The 22,348-nt window shown below is 39.9% G+C and overlaps 1 protein-coding gene across 2 annotated transcripts in view; it reads right to left on the bottom strand.

Annotated features, from left to right (window-relative positions):
• CENPC (centromere protein C) overlaps nucleotides 1-22,348 on the bottom strand; it is a 56,289-nt gene extending 33,941 nt beyond the window's left edge. The window contains exons 1-11 of one of the 2 annotated variants that reach the window (XM_074992065.1): nucleotides 22,300-22,348; nucleotides 18,905-18,951; nucleotides 18,364-18,428; nucleotides 17,946-18,043; nucleotides 16,348-16,438; nucleotides 15,957-16,239; nucleotides 15,339-15,539; nucleotides 9,345-9,763; nucleotides 7,548-8,421; nucleotides 2,681-2,719; nucleotides 1,547-1,629 (exon numbers count right to left, since the gene is read on the bottom strand). In XM_074992065.1, the coding sequence (XP_074848166.1) occupies nucleotides 1,547-1,629; nucleotides 2,681-2,719; nucleotides 7,548-8,421; nucleotides 9,345-9,763; nucleotides 15,339-15,539; nucleotides 15,957-16,239; nucleotides 16,348-16,438; nucleotides 17,946-18,043; nucleotides 18,364-18,428; nucleotides 18,905-18,951; nucleotides 22,300-22,314 (2,215 nt within the window). In that variant the 5' untranslated portion in view covers nucleotides 22,315-22,348. Of the gene's footprint in view, nucleotides 1-1,546; nucleotides 1,630-2,680; nucleotides 2,720-7,547; nucleotides 8,422-9,344; nucleotides 9,764-15,338; nucleotides 15,540-15,956; nucleotides 16,240-16,347; nucleotides 16,439-17,945; nucleotides 18,044-18,363; nucleotides 18,429-18,904; nucleotides 18,952-22,299 lie in introns of those variants that run through there. The other variant, XM_074992066.1, reaches the window with a different exon arrangement.

Below are 22,348 nucleotides of genomic sequence, written 5' to 3'. Positions count from 1 at the left end.
TCACAGGGCTGGAGCACAAGGAGAGTGAAGTGCCTCAGTTCGGGGCCACATCAGTAAGGAGTGCTGGGGGGTTTTCGGTTTGTTCCTTTTTTTATCCCTCCTGCTTCTCACCTTTGTGTGGCCCCGACTTATTTTTCTGTGGGTCAGTTGCCCCCAACAAAAAAAAAAGGTTACTCCCACCACAAAGACAATCCTGAAACTTTGTTTTGAACTTAAAGTATTTTATTTAAAACAAAGTTTGGTAAACATGAAACACACAGTACAATCTAAATATAGTGCCCTCCACAGGTATCACAGATGCAGATTTACTTTTTTATGATCCAGAAGTCTAATGTGAATAATTTTAGTATTTAAGGTATTTAGAGATAAGAAAATGTATTTGAATATCATTAGTAGTTGGCTGACTGTCTGCAGAAAGGTTTGCATTGAGCAGAACGGGCTATAGGCCACAAATTTGAAAAAATACTTCTAAACTCAAGTCCAAAATTTAAGTAAAACCCTTTTTTAGGAAGGGGGTGTGGAGAAGAGACAGTCTCTCTCTCTCCCCTTATGTTTTATGTATATGTATGTGTGTACATCCCATTCATGGATGATCCCAGAGGACTAAAGAATGGATCTTTAGCCTCTCAGTTTCACCAGCACTTTTCATGATACCACATGCAATTTTAAATTGAGTAGTGTTTTAAGTACTTGAAATGAAATCTGCAATATTTTCATGTATGTAAAATAGGGGTGTCCAATACATTTGCCACTCACCATGGCTATGTCTTCACTAGAAGCATCTGTTGATAGAAGTTACTGTCAACAGGGAAATTTTGACAACCTCAGTCAACAGATTGCGTCTACACATAACTTGCTGTGTCGACAAGAGAGCTGCCAGACCACACTGTCCTCTGGCGCCAAAAAGCAGAATGGCAGCGCTGCAAAGAGGGCTGCCCAGCAACTGGAAGCCCTCTGTCGACAGACTTTCTACGTTACACTTCCATTGACAGTACTCTGTCAAGACACTGTCATGCCTCAAATTTTTGAGGAATACTACTATCAAGGCAAATAAAGTATTCTGTTGACAGAACTCTAAGCGTATAGACGGTCCCCGAGTTACGTCAACAGAAGGTCCCTTCTGTCAACATAACTCTCTAGTGTAGACCCAGCCCATATGCAGCTAACAGGACACTCCATTATGGTGGACAGAGGTGGCCAGCCCACAGCTCTCAAGCTGTGGCTCTCGGAGCCAGCCTTTAAATGTAGCTCCTCCTGAGAGCCCCACATGTGGAGTGCCATCCGCCTGCTCTGCGCGTGTCCCACTGCTTGGTGGGAGAAGCGTGTGGTGGAAGCGGCAGTGAATCCAGTGAATCACTGCCATTGGCTCTGGTGAAGCACAGTTATTTAGGGCGCAGGGTAAGGGCTGAGTGTGTCTGGCTCTATAGAGTTTTGTGTTTTATAATGTGGCAAACATGGAAAAACAACCACAAGTGTGGCAATCTTTGAACGTCTATTGGACACCACTGATATAAAAAAAGAACCGCTACCTTTTAACCATGCTTACCTGAAGAGGAATCCTCCTGCTCATATGCAATAGGCTCATCATTTTTTGAAGAAAATTTTATACAACGTTTTAGTACAGGCCCACTTTAAAAAGAAGAAAATAGCATCTGCATGAAAATGGCAATGTATGAAAAATAAACCTTATAAAACCAACAGTATCAAATGTCAAAGCTTCCCCCCACCTTACAATTAACAATTTGTCCTTCTAAATGTGTCAAATATTTGTCAATGTAAACAAACACGGAAACAGATGTAAACATTCCGTTGTACTTTCGAAGCCCACTACAAGGAAATGGGAACAAAACCACGTCCGGTAGTTAAATTTGATTTTTATGAAAAGACATTTGTAGAAGTGGAGTGGCAGAACATCTGGGCTGAGGGGGCAGAGGACCTGGTATCTATACATGCCCTCAGCACATTATAAGTAGTGCAACGGACTTGGTAGTTCCTTTTGTCCAAACAGAAATGGTTGACTGACAGGCAGCTGGGACACAGCAGAAGCCCAGAACAGACATAAATAGTATTAATATTGAAAACAAGCAAGATTTAAAAATGCCAATTTGATTTGGGATCAAGGCAACAAGTTTCAGAAGTAAAAACGCAAAAACCTGGGCTGTGTCTACACTACATTCCCCTTTCAAAAGGGGAATGCAAATCAGCAAGATAGAAAATGCAAATATAGCACAGATTTACATATCTTGTGCCTTATTTGCATATCATCATGCAATTGCTTCTGGAAAAGTTTTTCCTGGAAGCGCAAAACCAGCCGTGTAGACAGGGTTCCTTCAAAAACAAACCCTGTTTTCTAAAGAACCCTTCCTCCTATTTTGTTTCTAGAAGGGTTATTTTGCAAACTGGGTTTGAGTTTGAAGGAACTGCATCTACACAGCTGTTTTTCGTTCCAGAAAAGCCTCTTGTGGAAGAGGAATTTCATGAGAATATGCAAATGAGGCAAAAAGATACATAAACCTGTGTTTCATTTGCATTTTCTATCTTGCTCATTTGCATTTCCTTTTAGAAAGGGGGATGTAATTTAGACACAGCCCTGGTGATGACTCATCTATTCTAGTTAACATAGTCTCTTAGTATGGAGAAACATCAAAATGACAGCTCTACATACAATAAAGGAATTTACCTGCTATGACTCCTGTTTTTCTCAGGCGCAGGAATTACTCTGGAAGAGATGCAATTAGTAGAAATATTACTGAAAATAAGAAATTCTTCATAATATAGAGGAGCACATGTAAAGAGTTTTAGAAGAATACTGATATGAAATAAGAATCCAGAAGTTATTTGGCTGTATCAGACAGGCTTCCCCAGCTATAACCACCAGTCATATCTAGTACCAACTTCACTACAACTAAATATTGTTCAAAGTAAATGAGACATCTACTACTACACTTAATATATGGGGATGTATGCATATCTCAGAACTGGGAGGGGCCTCGAGAGGTCATTGAGTCCAGTCCCCTGCCCAAGCCAAGCACCATCCCTGACAGATATTTGTTTGTTTGAAATCTACTTCCCCAGTGCCCTAAACGGTCTCCTCAAGGAATAAGCTCCCAACCCTGGGTTTACAAAGTCAATGCTCAAACCACTGAACTATTCCCCCCACCCACGAATAAAAATAATGAATCAAATTAAGATTCTTTTTTAAATACAAGTAACATCAAGAAGTCATAAAATTGCTTTTTAAAGCCCAATGCTAATGTAAATAGTGTTGTCACTTCTTTATGCTTGTCACTCATATTTTGAACGTTATTCTTGGAACTTAAACTAAGGTGAATAGTAATTTTTTAGACTAATAATTACTGTATTATTAAAAGAATTTACTTTTCACAGCCTCTTCTGTTTACTATATAAATTCACTTACCTGAGAAATAACATCAAACTAATACAATGTGATTTATTTACAAACAGTTTCTACTTAATTTAACTTAGGGCTATATATTTCTAGCAGTTTCCTCCCCTGCTATCTGGATGTCAAAACGTATAGAATGCTGCAAATGTCTGGCTTGTGAACACCGCGGAGGAATTTTTCCATTCAACCAAAAGCTTGTTTCCAAAGAACTATTCACACCAGTCTTGGATTTTGAAAAATCTATTTTTTTTTTTTTTTTTTTTTTTTTTTTTACAGCTTCAGACATTTATATGGTAATAGGAACATACAGTTATATTAGGAAAAAATTAGAAATCAAGAAGTAGAAAATACCCTCTAACATCAGGGCATAAGCTAAACACCTACTAGCAGGGTGAGAAATACTCCCTCTATAAGCAGCTGGTTCCATATTTGTACACCTTCCAGCATTTAGCATTACTACTAGTAAACCCTCGTACTCCACGTGGCATACAGGTCATCTACAAGTCTCCTATACCTCGCTGTCTTGAGACAAAACTTCCAGCTGGCTTCAGGAGAACCCCAGTTGTTGTCCTTCAATCTCAGTAGACATTCTCCATGTTGTCCAAGGTCTTCCTCTTTTGCGTTTTCTTTGTGGGTTCCATTTGAGAGCCTGACGGACTATGCTGGATGATAATTTTCTAAGAGTGTGGCCTAGCCATCCTCATTTTCTTCTCTGGATTTCAGTGTCCATTGGTTCTTGTCCTGCTCTGTTCCAAAGCTCCTCATCTGTGACTAAGTCTGGCCATTTGACGTGAAGGATGTACCTCGGGCATCTATTTATGAATGTCTGTAGCTTGTGATTTGAAGACTTTTTAGTATGCCAGGTCACACAGCCATACAAGAGCACACTTCTCATTTGTGTTGAAGAGCTGCAGTTTCATCTTCACAGATATTATCTGTGAACTCCATATGGGACGGAGAATCTTGAATGTTGCTCTTGCTTTCCCTATCCTGGAAATCATATCCTTATCTGTTCCTCCATTTATGCCCATAATACTCCCCAAGTAAGTGAACTGCTCCACAGCTTCCAGGGCAACCCCTCCCAGTGCGATGGTGGGGTTGTTGGACTGGTTGATCCTCACTGTGTTGGTCTTTCCCCGGTTAATGCTCAATCCAGCCACTGAAGCAGTTTTGTCTAGTGTTGGGACCTCAGTTTCATGTTGGTGTGAAAGGAGGGCAACATCAGCAAAATCAATGTCCTCTAGCTGTTTGAAAAAAGTGGCCACTGAATGCCTCGTTGACAGCCATCTGTTGTCCTGTTCATAATCCAGTCCATCGTGATGAAGAGGAAAGGTGACAAGAGGCACGCTTGTCGCATTCCTGACAGTATGCTGAAGGAGTCTGTCAAGACACCATTGTGAACAACATAGCACGTCAAGGGTTCATACACTGAACGAATCAAATTAATAATTTTGGATGGGATGCCATGGTGTTGCAGTAGTTACTACAAAGTTTGTCAGTCAATGCTTCCAAAGGCTTTTTCAAAATCTATAAGAGTTACGTACAGAGGTGAGTTCCATTCAAGCAACTGTTCCATGATCACCCCGAGTTGCTATTTGGTCAGTTCAGGATGTCACACTTCGGAAGCAGGCCAGTTCTTCCTTGAGCTGTCTGTCTCCAAGAGAATCCTACTGAACACTTTTCCTAGAATAGACAGTAATGTGATGCCCCTGCAGTTCTTGCATTTATCAGGTTGCCTTTCTTTAGAAGCTTGATAAGATAGCCATGTTTCCAGTCTTGCAGGATCTCTTCAGTGTCACAAATTTTCCCAAATAGATTATACATCATGTTGAATGATGTCTCACTACCTGCCTTGATTGATTCTGTGGTGATGTTGTCTGGAATTTCTTCTTCTGTAGAGATACTGATGTTAATTTGCAGCAGTACATTTGCAGGTGGTAACTTGGGAGGTTCCATATGGGCAGGGTGGTTTAACAGCTCTTGAAAGTGTTCCTTCTATCTCCTGAGCTGCTCCCATGGGTTTGTTAGCACACACCCCTCCCTATCCTGTATTGGCTGATTGACTGTATGCCATGACTCAGCTAGCTTCCATGTAATGTTATAGAGCTCTTTCAAGCTTCTCTGTCCTGCAGCTTGTTTGGCTTGCTGTGCAAGGTTTTCCACAAAGTTCTTCTTGTCCCACTTTAGAGCCTTTTTAACTTTTGTTGGATTCTGAATACAGTCTCTGAGCTTCCACTTTGCCTACTCTGATTTTGCTGTTGACTGCTGCTTTTCTGTCCTTTCATTCCTTCACTTTTCTCAGGGTTTGTGCCATGATCCATTCTTTGTGATGCCTTGTCCTCTTCCCCAGTGCTTTATCGCATCTCTTTCCAGGCTGTTTTGGTGTGTTCCCAAATTTATTCCATGATAGCATCTTTCGGGATGAGGTTTGCCAGAAGAGCATTTGTTAGACAACTCCACCTGGAAACTGGCTCGTGTCTCTAAATCCTTCAGCTGCTCCATGCTGAATCTCAATCCCAGCTTGTCACTGTTGTGGTGCACTTCTTGAGCTTGAACTTAAGTTTTACCATGACCAAATAGTGGTGTGAACCTCCATCTGCTCCTCTTCTAGCACGGATGTCCTTCATCAGTCTTGTGAAAGAACAGCTGATACAGATTGATCACATCAGGTTTTCTGACTGGTGGTCCAGTGAAACTCAAGTGACCTTATGGATCCTTTTGCATGGAAAACTACCATCTATCGCCAATCCATTGAAGGAACAAAAGTCATGAAGCATTCTCCATTTTCATTCATGTTGCCTAAGCCATCTTTTCCCATGGTCTGTTCTCTGCCTATATTTATGCTTCCAATTTTCGCATTGAGTCACCCAATAAAATCAACATACTTTTTTGCTTTTTTGGTTTCACCACACTTTGTAGTGTCTTATACAAGTCTGTTTTACATCTGCTTTATTGTAGTGGTGAGATGGCTTGTATGTCTCAAGGACATGGAGAGCTATGCCAGCGGGAGCTACAGCTCCTGGAAGGGTCACCCAAACTGGACAGGTCAAAGGATAGAGACGAGACACATTTGAATCACCTCTCCTCAAGGTACAAGGGGTTGGCTTAGGGTTAACAACCCTATGCGTAAAAAAAATAAAGTTTCAGAAATATCTACCAAGAAATGTACAAATTCACAGGTGTTGGGAGGAGCTGACAATCCACTCAGACTGGGCATGAAGCATGGCAGGGAAAGCCAAAAGGAAGCTGCCCCGCAGACAACTCTTCTCTCACCCAGGACAACCAACCCGTTTGGTACATTGAATGTCCAGACCATGTCTCAAGCAGGAAAGACAGCACAGATTGCAGCAGAGATGAAACAGTACAAGCTTGCAGTTTTGGGCTTGAGACACACAACATGGACACAATCTGGACAGTTATACCTGGCAGCAGGCGAAACCCTCATCTACTTAGGTCATGAGGAAGAGGGTGCACCACACAAAGAAGATGTGGGCTTTACATTATGAAAGTGAGGTATCTGGTGCTTTAATGGAGTAGACAGCAGTATCATCATGCAAAGCCAGATTCTCCAACAGCATTTAGCTCTAGGCACTGTCAAACAGGATCCACGATTAGACAGGCCCACTCATTTTATATGGTATAGTAAATCCTAGATTACTGTTTTGTAAAACTATTCTACAGAAAAACCAAGTGAGGTCTCATTTGAAGCTGATTGCCTCCTTTAAAACGCAACTGATTACCGTTTAAATTAACACACAAAAATGTAAATTCAAATATGAGTTCTCTCAAGGCTTTTCGGATATTTTAAACAATTATTCTATATTCTGTAATAAAACAAACTATAAAACTTCAAAATTGATTTCACAGGAACAACATGACATTATAAAATTCCCCATCTGAACCTCTCTACTAAAAATATGATACTGTAAAATCACGTGACACAGCATTAGGTCCCCACTGCAAGAAAATTAGTTTTGTCAAACCCATGTTTAGCAAGAGCTTCATTTATCTGCTTATTACTGACTTACAGAATTATAACCAGTATTGTATAATTGCTTAATAATGACTCAACCTTTGTACAAATGTTTTATGAATAGTTAATTTGCACTGTGTATTTTAAAAAATACATAAAAACACTTACTGTGATTGATGGACATTACTACTTTTTCTATATTTGGTTTTCACAGATGCATTTGACTTCTTGCCTTTTCGTTCTCCCATATCCTGCCCAGAAGAACTCCTGTGATACATAGTATTCCCAGGCTCAGCATCTTCAGGATTTAAACAATTAATTTTATTTGTCCTAGTAACTGTCTGTCCCGCAGATTTAGCTGCTGCTCTTTTTCTCCCACTAAGGTATTCTATATTGTTTGAGAGATTCTGGAATGGTTCTTTATATATTCCAGGAGTTTTGATAGATCCATTACCAGATGATTCCAGTGGATACATGACATTTTTAGGTTTGGGGGACTTATGGGACATCTGTAATTCAGAAGTCTGCGACTCCTGTTGCAGTGAAGGGGTGAAGACTTTCTTTGACTTTAAAAGCTCTCTTTCATCAACCTCTTCCATTGGCTCACTTTCAGAACTCTCCTCTGAGATTAGTACCCTCGATTTTTTACTAGACTTAAGGGCAGGTTTTCTAACTTTGATTTTTCCATTTTCTACTAGTTTGCTAGATGATGCAACTTTTGAAAGTTTCCGCTTAGCAGTTTGTTTCTTGTGGGATGAACACAGAGTGGTTTTTAAACTGGACCGGGGAGGTTTTGGAAAATTGTGATTCTCTTTTGAAGGTACGATCTCTTCTTGAGGAGACTCAGGAATACTACAAGATCCATAGGAATCTTCATTAAGTATTTCTGTTGGTTTATGTTGTTCTTTGTCTGCAGTCTCTGTGTCCGATTCAGAAACTGAAAAAGTGAATTTTTTGGGCGGTATCTGTTTCAAGGCCGTGGACTTTCTCTCATTTGGGGTTCTTGTGGATCTCTGTCCATGTATAAGCTTTTTACTCTCTTCTGCGAAGATACAAAAACACATTAATTCACTTCCTTTTAAAAAACATCAAATTAACTTGTATATACACCTATATTGTTGTATGATTAACTGAAATCTCACAAAACATTAATTTTTCCCTGGTGGGAGGTTTTCATTTAAGGGTCTTAAAGTAGCACCATATAGTATGTTCTCTGTGTACAGTGTAGCATACTCAGTGTGCCACATTCAGTTCACCTACTGAGTCTTAATTCCTAAATCTAGAACAATCTGCAGCAACTTTTACTCTCACACAGCTACTTCCTTGCCAACTTTAAACTCTTTCTATTAAGCAGTTCTATGCCACCATTCCTTGAATTCTCATTCCGTGAAGACACAGCACATATGTCCCACCTGAATTAGGAGTGGAAAATAGATCGTATCACCTTCCTTTTTTCCCATGAAAATATGGAAGCAAGTAATCACTACTACCTTCCCTAATAATTCCCCCTTGCCCACATGTGGAGTTAAGTCACTGTTGCCTCCCATACCACCATGTACAAATACCTTCAACTTCGCAGTTGCTGCCTCCAACCCATTCAGGACTCCCACAATTTGCCTCACAATTGCTGAATAACCAAAAAAAAATTTTTTCCCAGGAAAAAAAAAAAAAAAAGAAGGGGAGGACCTAGGAATATTTAGTTCTATTCCCCATTCCCTGACAGAGTCCTATGGAATCAATAAAAACATACCCAAAGAGATCAACTCCCAATTACAAGTAGCACCATTCTAAACCAAAGGAAAAAGTCTTTTTGCCTGTTCTTAATTGAATATGTCAAAGGGCAGAAGATCTACATTAATAAGATTGTCTTATTATAACAATTCAATATTCAACTTTTGCCTTTGCAAGAACAAAAATAAAAAGTTTCTTTACCTCTTGCACTATTTATCTAAATATAAAACTTACCCACATTAGGACCGCTGTGCCTTGTAGATGAAAGAGTATCTTTCTTTTGGTCAGAAAATCCGAGATTTATGTCCGAAGCATTTTGTAACTCATCTTGTATCCCTTCAGCAACACTACATGGTTTATTTTTCGACTGTTCCATGTGAGTCACTTTAACAGCTACTTCATCCTGCGCCTTTTTATCCTTGCATTTCTTGCTTTCTCGTGCACCTGCCTCTCTCTTTTCAGAAGGGTGAGATTTTGTCATAGGCTCTGCTAAGGCCTGTTTCTCTACTTTTTTGTTCTTTTTGGGAATTGAAAACCAGGACGTGAAAGACAGACCATCTGGCTCATCAATTATAAACTCACACTCCTCTTCCATTTCTAAATCTAAATCTTTTACAGGAGAAGGTAGTGGCAGTGGCATGGAGGCTGAATGCCTAAGGATAAAAATAAAAAAGTTTTTTTCTCTCATGTAACTTAGTTCAGAAATAAAACAGTTTTGAAAACAGGTGAAACAAAGCAGAATATTTTGGGTTATTTACCAACTACATAATATCTTGAAAAAAATCACTAGTAATTTGAGCATTGTACTACTGTGGAGACTAACAATCTATATAGCAAAATAGATACACATTCAATTTGTTTTTCCTGGAATGTTCCTCCCTACTTGTACTGTGTGAGATTTTATCATCAGTAATTATTTTCCGGAAATTGCCTTACACCTTTTGGGAATAACAGCCCTCTGGCTTTTATTCCAACAAAAAGGAACTTGGGCTTCCATCTCTGAGCCACATTAAAAAGCTTCAATTTAAAACCCTTCAGAGTAGAACCCTGCAAAGAGTGACTTTATAACACCTGAACACATGACAATGTACTACTCAAACAAATGACTGTGGCATTCCTTATCCTGTCCTGTTTTCTCCTTGCCACTTGACCTTTTCTCCTACCTATGGACACAGGTTTGTGCTTCATCTTTCTTAAGACACTTCGGAGAGCCATAACACTGCTCCCACCTGACCTTGTCTCCACTACCATCGTCCCCCATCAACTTAAACTCCCTGGAAAGTAATATTCTACCTCAGGCAAAGACCCATACGCTTATCTTCCAGAGAGCTCAGCTCCACCATCACTCTTAAGTCACTCCAGTACAGCCTTGCCCTATCATAAAGATACCTGTACCCCACTCAAACTACTATCATCTATAAAAAAAATTACACACTACTTTACTGATCAAAACAACCACATGACAAAAAATTATTGGCACATACAAGCAAGAATAAGTGTCAAACCATAAAGATACAAAATTGGTTAGGTCCATTGGTTAGTTCTAATGCCATCACTTGGATAACACACAGGCCATTTAACGTGTTATGCACAGCTATGATATACTGACCTGAGCCAAATCTGGCATGTTAAAATGCAAGATATCTGTGAGAAATAGATTTCTACTGACACCCACGAGCCATCAGGTTCTAAGTTTTCACAAGGGTCTTTTGCGCCCAACTTTAATTGGGGAAAAAGTGAGAGATTATTCTCTCAGAAAAGTCAGTGGGTATTCAGAGCAGGTAATGATAGCACCTTAGAGAGCACAAGGAAACTGTCTGAGTGAGCGGAACCTATTTAGAAAATGGACCTCTTCACCTGACTCAAATTTGTACCATTCGATGTTTTTGACCATTTGCAGAGGCTTCAGCTGAACTGTATTCAGCTTCTTCTCAATCTTGACACAAAAGGGCCATATTTTCAATAAAACAACTCAGAATATTCACCACCAGCTTGATTCATCTGCTTATTCACTAGTCAATTTGCAAAAGACATTCTTGAAAAGGAACCCTATTACTGACAACTCTTGCAATGCAAGTTTCAAGTTTTTCTTGATACCACTTAAGTTAACAACAGAGCTGACACAGGTGAGCAAATGATCACAACTTGGCAGTGGCCCACTAAGACCCTGGAGCCTGCAAGGTGTCTGAAATAGCTAACTGCTAGAATTTTGGTTTTACCCACAATTTTCAGGCTGACATTTGCCACTGAGCTTTCCAGGGCTTTTAGTGACTCAAATAGCTTGTCCATCGAGTCAATGACTGAGTCTACATCAACGTAACAAACAGTGCCAGTGAGGTTCTTGTCATAAAGACATATGCCTAAAATGCATTTACTTAAGGTTTGGTCAAGCACGGAACCTATAACAGCACTGTAACCTTGTCAAATGCCTGACCTAATTCAAAAGAACGCTTCCCCCACCCCACCCCCATTTACACAAATGCAGCTTGAAGTTTCTAAAAGTAGTCTGCAAGTTTTCAAGTTCAGCCGCAGCAATTCTTGATCAACACAGTTCAAAGCAGCTTCGAAATCCACAAACGCAGTGTGAATGAGGCACCTGAATTCTATCAGAGGGGTAAGTTGTGTTAGTCTGTATCTGCAAAAACAATGACAAGTCCCATGAGCACATTACAGACGAACAGATATTTTGGAGCATAGCTTTTCATGGGCAAAGACCCATAATGCATCTGACGAAACAGGTCTTTATCCACATTGTTATTGTCTCTTGCTCCTTAAAATATGAGCAGCTCAGACAAAAGAAGAACATTTTTCCCCGGGACAGACAGAATAATTCCACAATAGTTACAACAATCTCATTTGCTTCCCTGAAAGTTTCAAAGCAATAAAAGATAATGCCTTTTCTGCCATTTGGGTAGGACTGACTCTTCTCCAGATGATACTGAACAGCATTTGCAGCCAGGACACTTAATATTTCTGCCAGAATTCCAGATGTCTGATGCCTTAGTATTTCCCCTCAACCTTCTTTACATTTTTGTGGATTTAGTTAATAATGAATTTGCTAGGATCAAACTGCACAGAATGGTTCAACTCAGCAGCAGCAGCCTTCATGTCAGTTTAGCAGGAAGCAAGCTTTTTAAAAAAGCAAAAGGGAGATGAATTTATTCGCCCAATGCACAGTCAGTCAATCTGTCAAACGCTTTGCCAGAGGACGTTGTGAAGGCCAGAACTACAGGATTCAAAAAAAGAACTAATTAAGTTCACTGAGAAGTGCATCAACGGCTATTGGCCAGGATGAGCAGGGATGTAAATCATGCTCTAAAGGGTAACTAAACTTCTGTTTGCCAGAAGCTCGGAATGGGTGACAGGAAATGATTACCTGTTCTATTCAGTCCCCCTGACATACCTGGCATTGGGTGTATCGTTCTAGGGTTTTTGTGTTTTGTTTTTTTTTTTAAACTCGAAGTGCCACACAATACTAAATTAAACACTTCACTGAAGCTTAACTATATTATATCAACACTATTACCTTTATCAAACAAACCTGCAATCTCATGAAAAAAATATCGTTAGTTTGAAAACTATTTTCCATAAGCCTTTGTTCACTGGAATTGACTACATTACCCCCCTTTTACTCAATTAATCAAGTCCTATATCAGCCACTCCATTATCTTATCCAGGGTCAATGTCAGTTGGACAGAGATATCATTACTGACATCATCCTATTTGCCCTTTTTACATGTTTGCACAGCGATAACTTTCTTTCCATCTTCTAGAACTTACCCAGTATTCCAAGAATTACTGAGAATGAGCACTAGTGGTCCAGCAATCTCTTCAGCCAACTTTTAAAACACTTGGATGAAAGTTATCTGGACCTACTGATTTAAAACTGTGTCTAGCTTTAGTAGCTTTAACATCCTTCTGAGATTCTAACGGAATGGAAAGAGTGTAACATTCATGGACTCAATGTTTTTCCCCAAAATATAAAAAAAAAGTTATTGAACACTTCTACCATTTTTGCATTCCTGCTGCTAATTCTGTCATTTCCATACAAATGGATCAGTATCATTGTCAAGACTCTTTTACCCTAATATATTTAAAACTTTATTGTTCTTAACTCTGCTTGTCATAGATTTCTTCTTGTGTATCATTTGCTTCCTGTATCAATATTCTACAATTCCTATACTCCAGTTTATATTCACAACAGGTTGAACGTCTCTCGTCTGGCACCCTTGGGACCTGATGAGTGCCAGACAAGAGAATTTGCCGGATGATGGGAGGTTAATATTTTGTAGCATATTAGCATCACTTTTACTGTTTGCTGGGATCTTCAAAGACACTTAGGGCTAAATTACAGCTAAACAGCAGCACAGGACTCTGAGCACCAGGACTAGGGGCTGGAAACAAACTTTATGGGACCTCAGGAAACAAGGCCACACTCATGGTAAGTGGTCATTCAGGTAACTGAAATCATGCCGGATTACAAAGTTTGCCAGACGAGACAGTTCTGGATAGGAGGGGTTCAGCCTGCACTATCAACTGTCCCTTCCTTCCACTTCTTACATATTCTTTTCACAGCAACCTTAATTATGCACCAAAAAGGATACCTAGACTTGAGTAAAGTATTTGATATGGTCTAGCATGACCTTGTTATCAACTACAGAACTGAAACTTAGATGAGGTATTATAAAGGTGGGTGCATAACTGGCTGGATAGCTGTTCTCAGAGTGGTTATTAATGCTTCACAGTCATGATGGAAAGGCATAACAAGTGGGGTTACACGAGGATCAGTTTTGAGACAATATCTTCATCAACAATTTACATAATGGCAGAGAGAGTACTTATGAAGTCTGCAAACGACACCAAGATGGGAGAGGCTGCAAGTGCTTTGAAGCACAGGGTCATAGTTCAAAAAGATCTGGACAAACTGGAAATATGATCTAAGACAGCGTTTCCCAAAGTGTGGGCTGCGGCCCAGTATTGGTCCTTGGAAAAAAACTACCGTCCCTTAGAAAATATAAAAATTATTGCTATGTACTATTATTGTGAATAAACAGTGAAAATTTATTCATTTTTTTTATGTGCATTTATATTTTTGGGCTGAAAAAAGGGTACTGAAAAAAACGGGTCCCAACTATATAAAGGTTGGGAAACCGTGGTCTAAGGTAAACAGGAAGAAGTTTCACAAGGACAAATGCAAAGTACTTCACCTATATTATATATATATACACATATATACATATACACATAAAATGGGAAGTGAATGTCTAGGAAACAGTACTGCAGAAAGGGACGCTGGGGTCATAGTGGACCACAAGCTTAGTATAAGTCAACAGTGCAACACTGTTGCAAAACGAGCAAACATGAATATGGGATGCATTAATAATGAGTGTTGTCAGCAAGTCATGAGAAGTAATTCTGCTCTGCGCTGTGCTGATTAGGCCTTAGAGTACTGCGTCCAGTTCTATGTGCCACATTTCAAGAAAGACATGGAATAGTTGGAGACAGTCCAGAGAACAGCAAGAAAATTGATTAAAGGTCTAGAAAATATGACATATGATGGAAGACTGGAAAAATAGGATTTATTCAGTTTGGAAAAGGGAAGGCTGAGCAGGTACATGATAGCAGTTTGAGTACCTAAAAGGGCGTTGCAAGGAGAAGGGAGGAAAATTGTTCTACTTTGACCTCTGATGATAGGTTTTCCCTAATGTCCAAACTAAACCTGTCTTACTGTAATTTAAGCCCATTGTGTCTTGTCCTAATTATCAAGGTGGTTAAACACTAAAACTGCCTAAGGAGGTTGTGGAATCTCTGTCACTGGAGCTATTTAAAAGAGTAGGCTAGATAAAAAGTGATTACTGGGATGATCTAGATTGTTCTTGGTCCTCCCATGAGGGCAGAGGACTGGACTTGATGACCACTCAAGATCCCTTCCTGTTCTAGTGCTCTATGATTTCCCCCTCTTAACCTGCTCCATGTTTTAACCACTAGGATCTTTTTCATCAACTGTGGCTTTTGGCACACCTTAACACTTACTAATTGCTATTATTTCTAATTACCATTACCACTCATTTAAAACTTTCTGATTTCTGATGAACTACTTTAATCCATCATTCAGTATTCAATTCAGTATTCATAATTCAGTATTAATTGTGTAGATAACGTTTAAATTTGTTGCTACAGTACTTCAGACTGTAGTAATTACTTGCTCAACAATTAAATTCAATGAACCTTTTTCCAGTAGCTCCTGTTGTCACAGCCACCAAGAATGCTGAAGAAAGTGACTTTTTCTGTTCAGAAGGTACAATAGAATATTGCATTCTTTCCTCTGGAACGGTCTGCTCTTGTGTTGTTGACTGAGGACTTTCTGACATTTGAACTTCAGTCTGTCCCTTCATCACTGCTGGAGTTGCTTTTTCATCAAAATTTAATCTACATGTAAAAACACGGTATTTAGCTCTGACACTATTATTTTCCAGCTATACTTTGTTTCTTCCTAAATCCTCCACTAATTTAAATGATCAGTTTCTTTAAACAAAAAGTTAGTAAAATATGTCAATGTTAAGATCAAATATTCTAGTAAGCAACTTAAAATATAGTTTTGAAGGTGACTATTTTAGCCACACTAGGTTTCTATTTCCAAGACACACTGAGGTAGAGTCTAACATTAACTTTTTCTATGCCTGATAACGAAGTAGGTGAGCAAAAAAGCCAAAAAAAAAATAAATAAATAAAAAGGAAGGAATCATCATACATAAGTCTTATTTTGATCACTACCATTTCTCTTAAATTTAACTGTGAGCACTGAAAACTGCTATTTTTGTATATTTAACAAGAGAAGCAACTTACAAATGTACAGACGTTTCTGCTTCCTCAACAAGAAGAACAGGTGATCCAAGGACCTCATAATTATCTTCATCAACATCAAAGACACCAACAGGGCTTTGGCTTGATCTTTCAACGTAATTTAATAAACTGTTTGCTTTTTTGTTGCTACCAACAACATCACCAGCTTCAAAAAAACCATTTTCACTTGCATTTTTATCTTCTTTTAACACACACCCATCCTCTTCATTAAAGCCAACTATGTCATCAAATTCTATAAGTTTCTCATGGGCTTCAGTTGACCATCCTGCCACAGATATTAAACAGCATTAGCTTTTTTATCTCAAAAAAGTGTAAAAAATCCCAGGAAATAATTACCCTCTAATTTTAACAATTCAATAATAGCAGCACCCACCTGAACTGCTAACTGATTTTACTGGAGATTCAACCACAGAGGATGTAGAAATAAATGGCTCCTTCACAGAGCTAAATAAAACTGAATTCAGCTGCAATGGTTTACAATGAACAGTGAGAGAAATGTTTGTTAAGGTACAGCAACAGTAAAAGTATTTAATATAAATCCTTATTACAGGATTATTTTATAATCTTTCCTTAAATCATTTAAAAGCAGATTCTCATTGTAATTCAACACATATTTCCAGTATTTTAAAATGGTCAGTAAAATGATAACATACTCGAGTAATTAAGCCACTGCAAGCCTCTCACCCACCCCTTGATTCAATTCTTAGTTCTTTAAGACACTGGGCAAGTTATTTATCCCCTACATTAATGTAGGCTAATGTAAGCAATTGATTTAAGTTACTTTTTTTAAAAAAAAGCCACTCATATGAATCACACTGAGGCCGTGGCCACACTAGCCCCTCCTTTCAGAAGGGCTATGGTAATGTGGCACTTCAGAATATGCTAATGAGGTGCTGACATGAACCTGCAGTGCCTCATTAGCATAATGGTGGCCATGTGGGCTTCGAAACTACTGGTTTTGAAACGCATGCCATCCATGTAGCCGGCGGCCTTTCAAAATGACCACCCTGATTTCAAAAGCCCCTTCTTCCCAAAACCAGATGGGAAGAAGAGGCTTTCAAAATCAGAAGGGTTGTTTCAAAAGGCCCCTGGCTACATGGATGGCATGTGTTTCAAAACCAGTAGTTTCGAAGCCCACGTGGCCATATTCACAACAGCACCTCCTTAGCCTATTCCAAAACGCCACACTACCATAGCCCTGCCAAAAGGAGGGGCTATCGTGGCCACAGCTTGAGGCGCTGAGAAACAGTAAAAGCTTTACTATCCAGCAACCCTGTGGAACTGGGGTTTCCATATAACATAATGTGCTCAATATTCAAACTGGGACTGCCGGCCCTGGATGGGCATGCCAGTTATCCCAGTGGGCCAGTTATCCATGTGCTGGATAACACAGATTTTACTGTATTTTGAAATTCTGTGCTATTGAAACTTTAGTTTAGTACATAATAAATTATAAATGCTGAGTAAGAGGAATGTTAACCCCACTGATGATGGAACATCATTTGATTTTTACACAACTACTATAACCAAAACAAAATATTGAAAATTCAGGTCCTTACCTAACAAATCGTTAGCAGATAAATAACTTTACTTCCTTGAATCATTCCATTGGCTTCAAGGGGACTATGTAAGTGTGTAAAATTAGGCAATGTGCATAAATAGTTGAACCTGAGACACTACTGGGAAAAGTAATCAGAAATGAAAGTAGGGTAATCTACTATGAAAAGAAGTACGGAACAAGGAGATGCACAAGTATGTAAGAGAATACGCCCAGAATGTTTTACCATCAAAACTGAGGAAAATAATGTCATCAACCACTGCAGAAGAGAGTTAACTTATGCCACAAATAAAGAAAATATATAAAAATGTCTATCTCAAGAGGTGTTTGTATAAAACTGTCCAATAACACACAACCCTGAAGGGGTGTCCCCATGCTAACCAGTTATATTGTTGTTCATGTAACTACCTTACCTCTTCGGTCAGTAGTAAAATTTCCTTTTGCTTTAAAATGCCAGGGGTTGAGCAATATGTTATGCTTGGAGAGTTTACCGTAGAATCACTAACACAGTCTAAAATGAAAAAACTGAATGTAACAAGATAACTGGAATAGCACATATCTTACATGTTTTAAATGGTATAATTCGTTCATATTTAATAAAAAAGTCAAGACAACATGGAAAGATGATTTATGTACATTAGGATGCAGTTGTCATGTATTTGAAGAAACATTTATACGTTTTGTATTATTCTACATGTATTTTATATGACAAATCAAACCACTTATAAAACTGCTTAATTTTCCACTGAGCAAGACTGAGTAGAGTGTTACAGCTTGCTTACAACATGATAAATCAAAGATACTAATTACAGAAAAAAGTTAGATGCTTACTTTCAAAACAATCTTGAATAATTTTCAGTGCATTTTGGCCTGGCTGTACATTAATCTCTTGTTTTCTAGAGGGAAGAATAAAAAAATCATTTACAGTAAAAAGTTACTGCTGTTTATAATAGTACACATAGCAGCAAGTACTTTAATTAATGTCACATAATGCATTACTTTGCCATCACTATTTATATTAGTTCATAGAATTAGAATTCAGTTGTTTGTTAGATCTTTCTTTGTGTTGCTCCTCCTAGCAAATCAATTTTTCTTTATCATGGTTAGTTTTCTACATGAAGTTGAGTTTTGCTTCCTTTCTGAACATTCAAGAGAAAATAGCTGAATAAATGTGATTGTGAGGAAATTTTCACTCCAAATAGCCACATCACAAAAATAAAGGCAAAACACAAACCAAGTTTGATAACCAATTTAAAGGGATAAAGCTGATAGACTCTATTTCTGATAGTCGCCTACAGATACAAACCAACATTTTTCATAAGTGAGCGATGTCTACAAATTAAAATTTAAAATGCAGGAACAAACTAATTACCCTTCTTCATAGCAGAATCTTGCTCTGTAGTCATTTTTCAAATGATTCTGTTAAAAACACAGAAGTCAGTTTCTTAAGATCAAACATAATGACACATGAAAACAAATTATTTAACTAATTCTTGATCCCTGGGTACATCAGTCAAGCGTATGAAACAGGTAACTCCCTGAAGCTGAAGCGCTCCATTTCTAAGAACCCACTGTCCTGTCCCTGAAACTAACACTGGTCCCTCAGTATTTAATGTGTTAACATCGCCATAGCTGTCTAACATTGATTCCATCTAAATTAACACAAGACCTTTAGTAGGGTAACTCCTGGTTTAACCTCTCAAATGATCCCAGAGACTATCACCAGGATCCCTCAATTGACAGGTCTTCTCTCCTCTAATAAAACAAAAAAAGCAGTCATGTAGCACTTTAAAGACTAATGAAATAATTTATTTTTCTCCTGGATAATAGTCAGCCAATTGGTTGTTATCAAATGACAATGGGAGAGCACTTAAATCAATGACCACCTATTGTTAGCCCTCTCCCTCCAAGCTCTGGAATGCAAGTCCAGCATGGAGATACATCACAAATAGAGTCTGAAGTTTTACACAGATACATATAAAAAGATTCCACTATCAAACAGAATAACTAGCACACACTGATCCTCCTAGTTCTAACAGGAGCAATCTTCAAGAGACTTTTACCATGCTTGGCATATCAGTGCTAGCGCACAAAAAGATATTCAAGAAATTTGGGCTTGAGTGAAGATATGAAGTCTCCAGAGAAGATTCAAAACGGTGCTAGTACTGGGATTGTGCCCCCTGCAGAATACCCAAGCACCAAACATCAAAACTACAGGTTGTGCTTATACCTATCTCATAGAACTGAAAGGGGCCTTCGAAGGTCATCGAGTCCAGTCCCCTTCCCTTACAGTTGTCATTATGTAAGCCATCCCTGTGAAGAAATAACCAGTACAGCCATTCACCAAGGCAAATTATAAGGGCTCTAACATGATGACTTTAACAAAGCAGCATCACATATACATCAAAGCCACCACTTAACTGGAAGCAATCTTTCTCAAGCACCAAAAGCTAATGACAACATAAGAGCTGATCAAAGCAAACAACGACCATCTCAATGGGGAAAACTATAGGACCAGAACCTTAACACCATGCAACAAACTCCCCAGGTTAGTTTTCTGTTGATGTGAAATAGAAAGGAATTCCCTGTGATGAAGCTTTCTGACCCGCTATGGTACTGGTAAAAGTCAGGACTACACCATCAAGAAAAATATTAGCAGTCAAGGTGTGAACGACCACCACACCAAATCATGCAATCCAATATACAGGTGGACCAAGAACAAGTTCTCTCAAACGAGAATGAGTGACCACAAGATTATTTGTCCCAGGCATTAGACTAAGTCTGTTAAAATCAGAGAGCAACAAGCAGCAGTTAAGGTGCAGAAGCTACATAGGGTTCCACTGCTTAAACCAGGACAGAAAGATATCAGCAGTAAAAATGAGTGAGGAAGCTAAGATGAAATAATCAAAATGTGAATCTGAGGACAGGTCTTCCCTATGGGGGCTGGCTTGAGAGGCAGCAGTCAATCCAACAGTGGACAATTTTTCACATCTAAAGCACAGTAAATTGACCAACTGCTCTCCCATCAACCACAGAGCATTAGCTGTCAACTCACTGCAGTGAAGACACCATGGTAATTAGATTTAAAAATATCTACATCAACTACACTATTCACATAGCTGAAGTTGCATAACTTAGAGCATCAACCCCTGATAGTGCAGACTATGCCTGTGTGTACAGCTAGTGGTAATTCAAAGCCACCTCTAAGATTTAGAGCAGATCCCACCTGTATCAAAAAGAAACAAAAAAGACTGAAAATTTAAAATTCTATGAAAATGGTATTATTACAAAATTTTCCTTATATTTCTGTTTCTCATAGCCCTTAGATGACCATGTCTATGACCTGCCACCAAAAAGTGGAAACGGGAGCATTTAATATTTCCCAGACACTAACAGCTGAGTTAAACAGACTGGGAAACTTCAAAGACACCAGCATAAAGTTCACATAAAATCCAACTACATGCAAGTATCAGAGGAGTAGCCATGCTAGTCTGTATGCACGAAAACAATGAGGAGCCCCGTGGCACCTTATAGACGAACAGATTTTTTGCAGCATAAACTTTTGTGGGCAGAGACCCGCTTCAGCATATGCATGTCAAATACATTCAAAACTGACAGGAAATCAGGCTTGGTTAATAACAGAGATCAAGTTTAAATGCATATTTAATGCAATTAGTAGAACAAGCTATGGTAGTTAATCTGCAAGCTCCTCAAGTAAAAAGCATTTCTATGCCTCTCCAAAGTACTGCACTTAGACTGACCTGCAGAAGAAGTATTTACACAGGTTGAACCTCTCTAATCCAATACTCACTCATCCAGCAATATCAATAATCTGGCATGATTTTAGTTACCCGGACAACCACTTATCGGGGTGGGGTGGCCAAGTTTCCATAAAGTTTGCTTACAGCCACCAGTCCTGGCTCTCAACATTCTGTGCTGTTATCCAGCTGTAATTTACCCCTAAATGCCCTTCAAGAGCAGTGGGAGTGCTGGTGATGTGCTAGACAATATTGACCTCCCGTTGTTTAGCAAATGCTCTTGTTGGGCACCAGCCTAGGCGCTGAGACTGCTGAGAGGTTCAACCTGTACTGCCTACCCGTCCCCATCACCGTCCTCCTCGGTGCTACCATGACACACCTAAGCAACACCCACTTCCCCAAGTGTCGCGAACATTACCGTAACACACCTAAGAAATAACAACTCGCCCTGCCCTGGGACGCCCGGGCACTACAATCACACACCTAATAACGCCCGCCGCCGGCGGACTCCTGGGCGCTACCGAGCATGACCGACCATGCCACATTTGGCGGGACAGTCCTGCCTGTGGGATGCCAAGAAGGCGCCCCAACTTATTTTTCAAAAGGGACGAACTGTCCCTTATTTAGGCCCTCAGGGGCTGGGAGTTGGGCCAGGAGCGCCCACAGGCGGCCACTCTCCCTGGGCTCCAGGCTGGGAGCGCCCACGGCTGCTGCTTCCCCGGGGCTGGCGGGGGGGTGAGGGGGGCAGGGAGCGCGGTGCAGCCAGGAGGGGCCGCCCCATCTCCCTGTCTCGCATTTGCAGGGGGAGATATGGTCGCCCCAGCGCTACCGCAGCGCACCTCAGAAACGGCCTCGCCCCGGCAGGACCCCCACACTCACGCGCCCGCGGCCCGCCCGCCTGGAGACAACCCGGCCCGTCACAACCGACACCCCCCTCCGCATCCCGGCGGGCCGGCGGGCGGGGGGGGCGGACACCTCAGACCCTCCCAGCTCCCCGCGGGTCTCGCACCAGCGGCTCCGCCATATCGGCTCGCCCGGTCCGCGGCCGCTCCCGTTCC

Source organism: Carettochelys insculpta, chromosome 4 (genome assembly GCF_033958435.1).
Source record: "Carettochelys insculpta isolate YL-2023 chromosome 4, ASM3395843v1, whole genome shotgun sequence".
Taxonomy (NCBI): domain Eukaryota; kingdom Metazoa; phylum Chordata; order Testudines; family Carettochelyidae; genus Carettochelys; species Carettochelys insculpta.
Note: the sequence above shows the minus strand (reverse complement) of the source record. Positions and strands in the feature narration are given on the sequence as shown.